The sequence below is a fragment of the Oculina patagonica genome, chromosome 3 (genome assembly GCF_052425735.1).
Source record: "Oculina patagonica isolate OP01 chromosome 3, crgOcupat, whole genome shotgun sequence".
Lineage (NCBI taxonomy): Eukaryota > Metazoa > Cnidaria > Anthozoa > Scleractinia > Oculinidae > Oculina > Oculina patagonica.
In genome coordinates, this window is record NC_135760.1 from 11,513,462 (window position 1) to 11,522,407 (window position 8,946).

Below are 8,946 nucleotides of genomic sequence, written 5' to 3' on the forward strand. Positions count from 1 at the left end.
AAAACGTTTAAATCAGTGATAAGCTCCCACTTGCGAACTCTCGTGGAGAGATATTGAGTGGATATGGAACACCATCGGGGGTAGCAGAGGCGGTACTCTTGTGGGAATTCAAACGACACCGGCTCCTGCGAAGAGGTTCCCTGTTTGAGGATTAGTTTTAGGAGGAGAGGATGAAAGATTAGAACACCCTCTTTTGTTTTCTTCCGTCGCCCTCCACTATTTGATTATCCAACAGGAGACTGAGGAGAGCCTCCACCTCGAACAATTTTGAATTCCGTGACAGTTTTCAGGTTATTTGCGTTACTCAAAGCACCATGAACGCGGTGGACTGAGTACTAAACATGGTTGCGAGGTAACGGCGGTCAGTTGGAAACGACTGATACAACATTGGTCAAAATGGCGGAAAGATAGCGTCGTTGAAAGGAATATTTACCCAAACAATGCTGTATTTTTAGCACAGAGTCTTGGCGTAAGGGGAAGGAAGATGTTATGGAGGAAAGAATAGGACCTTTAACTTTTATCTCCAACTTTGATTCGGGAAATTTGGCCCGAGTCGAAAGGGTTAAATTAGAGGAAAACAATTCCTCAAGTCCTGAAGATGCTGACGGGACATTTGTTATTACTCCAGACTATGATTACAATGTTTGGACGGCTCCTGACTGTGCTGGGATGGAGTGTGAAAATCCAAACAGAACATGGTTTTATTTTGGTGTCAAGGGAGGCCAACCAGGGAAACTTTTACGAATAAATATCATGAATTTAAACCGACAAGGGAAGTTGTATAGCCAAGGAATGGCCCCGCTGGTGAAAGTCGTCCCAACAAGGAATAAATGGGAAAGACTACGAGATAAACCTAAATATGAGGTAAGCTTCGTTTGTGTTATGTTTTGATCAGTTTTGATTTATTTGAAGCGTGCAAAGTCGCGAAATATTTAGCGTAATCGATTAACTTAATAATAAGCTTTATAAAGCGTCCATTGTTGAGTCGAGAGGATTGTTGATCAAAACACATCTGCAATTAAGCTTAATTGGATCCCTACGTTTAAGGTGTGGTCTGTAAGCTGTTTGTTTAGCACACTCACAGCCCCATTATAGTCACAACATCCTGGGGGAAGGTAGTTGCTTTCTAGAAATCAAACTTTTTTTCCTCCAAAATATTTTAAAACCTTGATGCTGGTCAACAAACTATCACTGACTCATATACAGCTGTGAGCATATTTTCTATAATCGGGTGGAATGGCAAAATAATTTTCACCCTGGTTTGCTTGTCCCTTGCCTTACCGCAAGCAAACTAGTGCCATTCCGTCATTCTGGCGAATAGAGTCAACCCTATATTTAAACAGATTTAAGAAAACCAATTTGACCTACAACATACATTAACATATCAGGGCATATTCACCCTAAGGAAAGTCATTGGAAATTCTATGGGGGGAGGGGGAGGAAGATTTCAAAAAGCCACGCTTTCTTTTGGAAAGACTAAGGCTTGATTTCCACTGCTCTCTCCAGTCTGATCTTCATTTCTTCCCAAGAAGAGACAGCTAGTGTAAGCGATAAATGGTGTCTGTGGCCAAAGTATGAAACTAAACTAGTGTAGTGTGGGGATATTTTCTAGAACAGCACATGTTAATGTGGCAGAAGAGTTAAAAGTAACATTCAACAGGTCATTCACCCTAAATCTAGAAATAGTTGAACAAATGTTTTGCCCATAACTATTGAATTGCTGTAATACCTTTAAATCCATTGTTTATTTCAGACAGTTGATGGGCAGTTTAGACTATCATTCACCTATCGCTTTCCTGATCAGCGTAATGGAGTGCATTACTTTGCGTTCTGCTATCCATACTCTTACTCTGAATGCCAAGCAAAGCTGGAAGAGTTGGACAGAAGCTTTATCATTTGTCAGCAAATGACACCCTCTTCACCAAAAGATGCTATTTATTTTCATCGGGAACTTCTGTGTCACTCATTGGACAACCTTAGAGTAGATCTTTTAACAATAACTTCTGTTAAAGGCATGATGGATAGCACTGAGAACTGGCTGCCACATCTCTTTCCTGATAAAACTGTTCCAAGAGCTCGAAGGTTTGAAGGAAAAAAGGCAAGTATTTAATATTATTTTTATAGCTGTTGTGGTCTAAATTTATCTTTGGTTCAAAATTTTTCAAACCAGTTTGACTTTTATTTCCTTTTGTGTCAGTTTATGATTATCATAATGAATATGAGACAATGAAAAATACTGGAAAAAATTAAACTGGTGTGAAAAATTTCAAACCAAAGATAAATTAACACCACAACATAGCCACATTTGTAGTTATTTGTAGGTTTTAATTATCAGTGTCAGTGAGAATCCTTAGTTCAGTTAAGATAAAAATTTCAACAAAGATTATGCAAACAAATAAGCTCGTGAAATTAAGTCAAACCACAGTCTACAAAGTTATGGCCTCCCTTCTTAGTGGCCACCTCTTCACAGCAGCTGAGGATTGTCAGCCCTTCTATACGTCAGTCCACGCAATGTTCTTTTTAAAAACTCCTTACAGTAGCCACGGTGATCAGTCTGTCACTAGAAAGGTTGAACTGATAATTAAAATAAAAAATTAGATTTGGTGTAGTGTCGTAACTGCATTTGTTTTGATATTTAGAGCTTTTCCTCTTTATCCAGAAGGCTTAATTCCATTATTTACAAAATAATGGTCTTCTGTCAGTCTTTAAAAATTAATGTCTTTATATCAAAATATGTTTCAATTTTAAAGGTTAACATTTGCTTGTTAAGGTCTCGGGGGATACCTACAGCATGAATAAATTCATGAAGGGAAATTTTGCTTGAACTGCGTCTTTTAAAAGTTTTATGTTTATGTAAGTTTTATGTTTTTGTTACTCTTACAGGTGTTTTTCTTGAGTGCCAGAGTACACCCAGGTGAAACCCCATCAAGTTTTGTGTTCAATGGATTTCTGGATTTTATTTTACGAAAAGAGGATCCCAGGGCCGCAGCATTACGGAATCAATATGTCTTCAAGCTGATACCAATGTTAAACCCAGATGGTGTCAAACGCGGTCATTACCGTACCGATCCACGAGGTGTAAACTTGAATCGTGTGTACACTGATCCCGATCCTCTTCTCCATCCTTCAATATTTGCCGCTAAAAGTATCGTCACTTATCATCATGCTAAAGGAGAATTGCATCAAAACTGTGATGTCAAAAAAGTGTGCGAATGTGATACTGATAAGTCAGCTGAGAAGACTGATAACTCGGAAAGCTGGGTTACTGATAGCAGTGTGGAATCTGTGGTCAAGAGTAGCTTTTTGGGTTCTGGGTCAATTCCTGCAGAGTTAAAACCAGGTTCCCCTGTTTCTGAATCTGTCAAAATGGAATTACAAAGTGTAGCAAGTGATACCACATTAGAGAAAGATAATAACAATAACAGTAACACAGAAACACTATTGGCAAACTTGGATTCCTTGGCTCTGGAAGATAGCGTTCTGCCACCTGGCATGGCTCAGACTGACTCCTCAAGCGTTGATGCTCAAAAGGACTCAGTTGTTAACCAACTTTCAAATGAAAGCACAAGCAGTATGTCGAGTGAATGCCATTCAGAGAAACAGTCAAATGCTACCGCCCTTAAACAAGTTCAATTTAAAAAGGTGCTAAGTAACAAGAAAGAATCTCCAAAGTGCAAAACCTGTTTGTCAAAGACTTCAGCAGAAAGTAGCAGTGGTGTTGCGTACTATGTTGATCTACATGGTCATGCTTCAAAGCGTGGATGCTTTGTTTACGCAAACTACTTGGAGAATGAGGACAACTATGTCAGCTCCATTTTGTTTCCCAAACTTATTTCTTTGAATTCAGCTAACTTTGACTTTGCCGCTTGTAACTTCACTGAGAAGAATATGTACAGCAAGGACAAACGAGACGGCATGTCCAAAGAAGGTAGTGGTAGGGTTGCCATTTATAAAGCCACAGGAATTGTTCATTGGTAAGGCAGAAACTCATGAATAGTTGCATTATTTTATCTCCTGTTGAGGTCATTTGCCAATTCCCTATATGAGATGCACTTGCAAGGAATCAATCATGGTAGTTGTATTCCGCAAAACAAGCGAAACTTGGCAATGCTGTATACAACTACCATGATTCCCTGCAGGCATGTCTCAGAGGAAATAGGCTATTAAGAGGGTGATTACTTGTAAGAGATAATGATTTGAGTTTGAAATTTTAAAAAAGATTTAACTGTAGTGACTAATCTGATTTGTCTCTCAGCTACACACTAGAGTGTAACTACAACTGTGGACGGATGGTGAACAGCGTGCCGCCTGCCACTTGTGACAGTGGGTGTGCCACACCACCTCCTATTCCAGGTTTTCCACCTAAGTACACACCAGAGATTTATGAAGAGGTAAATACTTGTTGTTATTATATTGATATTGATATTTTTAGCATAAAATAAAGGTTAATGTTGGCAAGCAACCATTGTATGAGCCTTCATTCACCTCTGCTGTCTTACCCTGGCTCATGTCAATCAAGCATGGCTTGCGTTCATTTACTCCCTTCTTAGATTGCTAAAGTTCCCTTTGTTGTTGTCAGTTATGGGCCTTTACATTAATGATGCATGTTATAAAGGTTTACTAACTTACGTTCTAACTCTGTACTATGCAGTCAAAGCTATCCAAGCTTTCTAGTGTAAAGATGTGTCATGCTAGTGATCCCCAAAAGTTAAAGTAATATTAATCAACAGTTTTATACTCTAAAGACCATCCGGATATCATGTGAGTTTCCTTAGAATTTGTGGCCAACCAGTAAGTGTTAGTAAAATTTTCTAGTTGACAGTGGACCATGAAATTTTTACGTTTCACTGTTTGCTGCCGTTTTAAGGTTGGACGGGCAATGGCAGTTGCTGTGCTTGATATGCACAATTCCAATCCATGGTCACGTCTTCCACTCAGTGAGTTCTCGTCTTTGGAAGGGGTGAAGAACTGGGTCAGAAGATTTGTCAAGAGTTCCAAGAATGCACCTTCAGTACCCAAAAAACTCTCACGGGTCATCACTAAAACCTCCAGGTATAGTGTTTGATATTAGCTGCACTACTTTTACTAAAATTTACTAAGGCTTTAGTGTTATCCTGCGAGCAGCTGTCTCTTATGTCCTCACTCATAAAAGAAATGTCTGAGTGCAAAATGGCACCACTAATCGTGTTCCAGTACCCTGCTGTTTCTCCAGAATGTCTTGGTGGGGACTGTGCTCTAATACAGCAGGATATATGCTTTAAATCACACAATTAGCAACTCTGTTACTTCTGTTACTGACAACAGTTACTGTTTTAAGATTGGGAGGAAAACGAGATGGATGCATGCAGCATTAGCTTGGACTCAAAGTCTAATAGTTTATTATTGTTTATTAATTTTATTGTACATTTATTTATTTTGGAGAACGATAAAAATTAGATGGTATGTGTCAGACTGGCCATGAAAATATATATGTATTTATAAATTTATTTTTATTATTGTTTAACAACTTACAGCATAGTGGCAGGTGCAACAGCAAGTACTCGTCAGAAATTGTCAGTTTTGACAAGTTCATCAAGCGACATGTCATCTGATAACACTGCCGCTGGAGGACACAAAATAACAGACCATCCCACGCAGAATGCAGCAAGTGCCATCAAGGAAGCTGGTAATTTACACCATTTACTTGTCATGGCAACCAACTTAACTTTTGTGAAACTTTTTATTTCTCAAAGTATAAGCAAATTGCATAAACATACTTTAAGATTGTTGTTAACGGATCCAGTAAGTACATGTTTCAGTTGATGATTGTTGTGCTAATTATTTTTTTACTTTTAGGCAAAAAGGCAACTGGAGAGTCTAGCCTGGCAAGGCGGCCGTTTAATGTGACAAGTACACGAAAGTCATCCCTGCAAACAACAGGGACCATAGCAGGGAAAAACCAAGATGGCAGCTCTTCTTCACCTGGGACACTGCCTGGTGGAACCAATAGGGATCATTTACATGGAACAGGTCCTACAAGGTCACAGGTGGGGACTCAGTTATATAATGTGTAAGCACTTCATCTTCACCAGTGGGCCCTTACTGGGAGGGACCGATAGGGATCATTTACGGTAATTACCTGGGACCACTCCCACAATGCCACAAATGAATCAGTTATTTTTCATGGTTGTATCTGTGATTCATACAATTCAATTGGAATTGGCTAACCTTTTTTACCCTGTCTTTTTGTTTATTAGATGTATAAACCTAAAGAACAACCAAGAGTATCTCTAGAACTGCCCAAAACGGTAAGTGCTAGTCAATAAAAGATCATAATTTTATCATAACCTAAGTGCATGACCACTATAAACATATATATATATATTTTTTATTTTTTATCATGCCCACCAACTGAAAATAGAGTGTACTTAATTCACATCTTTGTCTTGGCGAGACCAATTCAAAGTCCCTAGAAAATTGGTTTACCGGTATTTGGTTGCAGTATAATGTAGTAAGCATTATTGATTAAATATTTAAATAAGGATCATTTGTTACAGTAGCAGATTCTTTTTGACTAAATAGGTGCATTTTTTCATTCCATTGTAGGGTCCAACATTGAGACTTGTACATAACTTTCGTCGTCAGCCTCAAGTTCATGTGCCGCACCTCTCACCTTCCAGCAAATCTTTGTCATCTCCTGTTGAGGTCAAAATGAGGTAAAAAAAATAAATGTTTCATAAGCAAATTAAGCAAAGAATTATGCATGCAGTTGGCAATTAGCTTCAACATTTTATGAGTATAGGACGATCTTGATCTTTGATCTTTCATTAGCTTGCACTCAGAGAAAATTAATTTAATGGAAATTATAGACTGACAAACTGGTGTTTTGTTTTCTTAGCACTATTGATGTTCAGAAGCAATTCATTGGTTTTCACAGAGGCAAACCAGGCCCAGTGAAAAATGGTCATAACAGTCACAGTGATGAAGAAAAGAAAAAGAAAAATCTAACCAGACAGAGGAGAAAAAATGGAAGAAAAAAAGGTAGGTTGTAAAGTTCTCATGACCCCTGAGTATTTTTTCCTTGGATCTTGAAAGAGACTGTAACAGTTAACTTACATTTTTATTGGTACCAGAGTCTCTATTTTTTGCAGAGTCTGGCAAGTGTTCACAGAGTCCTATCGAGTGTGAAGCAAAAAAATTAAATGTCTGCACAAAAAATGGGGACAAGGCTTGGTCCACCCTCGCCCTGTCTCGTCCCCATTTTTTGTGCAGTCATTTATTTTTTTCGCTTCACACTCAACAGGATTCTGTAAATGCTCGACAGACTCTGCAAAAAAGTAGGGACTTCTCATGGTCAAGTACCACATATATGAGCCAATTTCTTGAGCAACTAGTTTTTTAGAGCCTTTTTTCTCAGTGTCTGCAAAAAAAAAAATACTTGTTACCACTCAATGCAAGCTGTTGTTTATGGTACTGAAATTTTATTCCTGTGATAAATTTCAATTCCTGGTTAATATAATAGTTACTGACTGGGAAGTCCATATAAGTGTGGCAATGTACTTCCTGTAGAGAATGGGTGAAAAAGCTAGGTACAAAGTGTTTAGTTTTACTTTGATATTTGTACCTCGTAGAGAAAACAAGTGAAGCAACAGCACTGAGTGATGAGATGCAACCAACACAAATTTCTTTGCCAAGGTACAGATAAGTCAGGCTGATTGGCTAAAACAGCATTTTCAGTTCTGCAGTCCTTAAGTTACTTATAATACTCTTAAATTGACAGGATGTTAAAACATTGATATTGAACACTGGACATCTAAGTTAAATATAATACAGTAGGCAGAGTTGTTGCTAAGGACTGGCTGCCGACTAATTTAACCCGCTGAGATAGAACTTAAATCTAGCTGAAATTTCACATGAAAACAAAGGCTTGCAGCCAGTGGGTCAACTTTTAGAGTGGCCAAGGTCAGAAAAGGCCAGCTGGGCTTGTAAATGAGCCAGCTTAGTGTTTTCTTAGCTACATCTCTGTGAAGGTGCAAGTTTATAACAGAGATTCCAACCCTTTTTGAAGGAAAATAGGGAGTATTTTTAGCGCTGAAGGTGTGCGCCTCTAGAGGGGTCTGGAAGCATGTTCCACCGGGAAATTTTGCAAATTTAGGTTCTCTCAAGTGCCATTTCCGGCATTTTGACATCATTTCTGAGTTATTCTATAAGGTCTTTATACTTTTCACAAACATTTTTGGTACTTTTCTTCACTTTTGCTACACTCAGATCGCAAAAAGTACTAAAAATTAGCAATTTTTCTCTTGTTTTCAGAATTTCATGATAAATCGGGAGAATCTGATATAAATTGGGAGAGCGGGAGACTCCCGATCAAATCGGGAGGGTTGGAGTCTCTGTTATAATCACTAACTATTCTTTTTATTCACATCTTGATATAATCTTCCAACAACAGTAAACAGTCTGGCATTGAGTTATAACTTTACATCTTAGAAAAAGTCTGTGTTGCAGGGACAATGTGAGCCATCTTGCCAGAGCTTATCCAGGTTTCCGTGGCATTAAGTGACTAGGAGTATTCTACTCTCCCTGAATGGGATGTTAGTCCATGTTTGGGTTACCGTCCAGCATTAAATTTACCAGAACCCATTTTACATCTGGGTAAATAGAAACACTATGATTGCCCAAGAACACAACACAATGACACTGGTAAATCTAAAGGTGAATGTACGGTATTTCATTTTGTTACAACTCAAGTGGTTATATTTTTAGACCTCCTGAAGAAGAGAATGTTGATGTGAGCACAGCACACAAAGAGGAGGAATCGAAGTCTAAGTGTACTCAGTTGGTACGAAGAAACAGTTCCAAGAATTTGGTTAGTGTGTTACATGTACGAGGCAAAATTTGTAAAATAATATAGAATGTTAGCATGTTTACATACATTGCACCTCAGCAGCTTGCAGTTCACTTTAA

At 38.4% G+C, this 8,946-nt stretch overlaps 1 protein-coding gene across 1 annotated transcript; it reads left to right on the forward strand.

Annotated features, from left to right (window-relative positions):
• Positions 1-382: 382 nt before the first annotated feature.
• Positions 383-8,926, forward strand: LOC144646563 (cytosolic carboxypeptidase-like protein 5). The gene is made up of 12 exons (XM_078506195.1): positions 383-864; positions 1,754-2,098; positions 2,884-3,974; positions 4,256-4,391; positions 4,868-5,052; positions 5,514-5,665; positions 5,836-6,026; positions 6,237-6,287; positions 6,586-6,695; positions 6,878-7,020; positions 7,611-7,674; positions 8,746-8,926. Exons 1-12 carry the CDS (start codon positions 490-492, stop codon positions 8,891-8,893), a joined length of 2,991 nt encoding a protein of 996 aa, XP_078362321.1. The 5' UTR covers positions 383-489; the 3' UTR covers positions 8,894-8,926.
• Positions 8,927-8,946: the final 20 nt, after the last annotated feature.

Coding starts and splice junctions, on each gene's coding strand:
- LOC144646563 (XM_078506195.1), top strand. CDS start 490: ATGGAGGAAAGAATAGGACCTTTAACTTTTATCTCCAACTTTGATTCG. Junction 4,392..4,867: donor CACCAGAGATTTATGAAGAG/GTAAATACTTGT, acceptor TGCCGTTTTAAG/GTTGGACGGGCAATGGCAGT. Junction 5,666..5,835: donor AAGTGCCATCAAGGAAGCTG/GTAATTTACACC, acceptor TTTTACTTTTAG/GCAAAAAGGCAACTGGAGAG.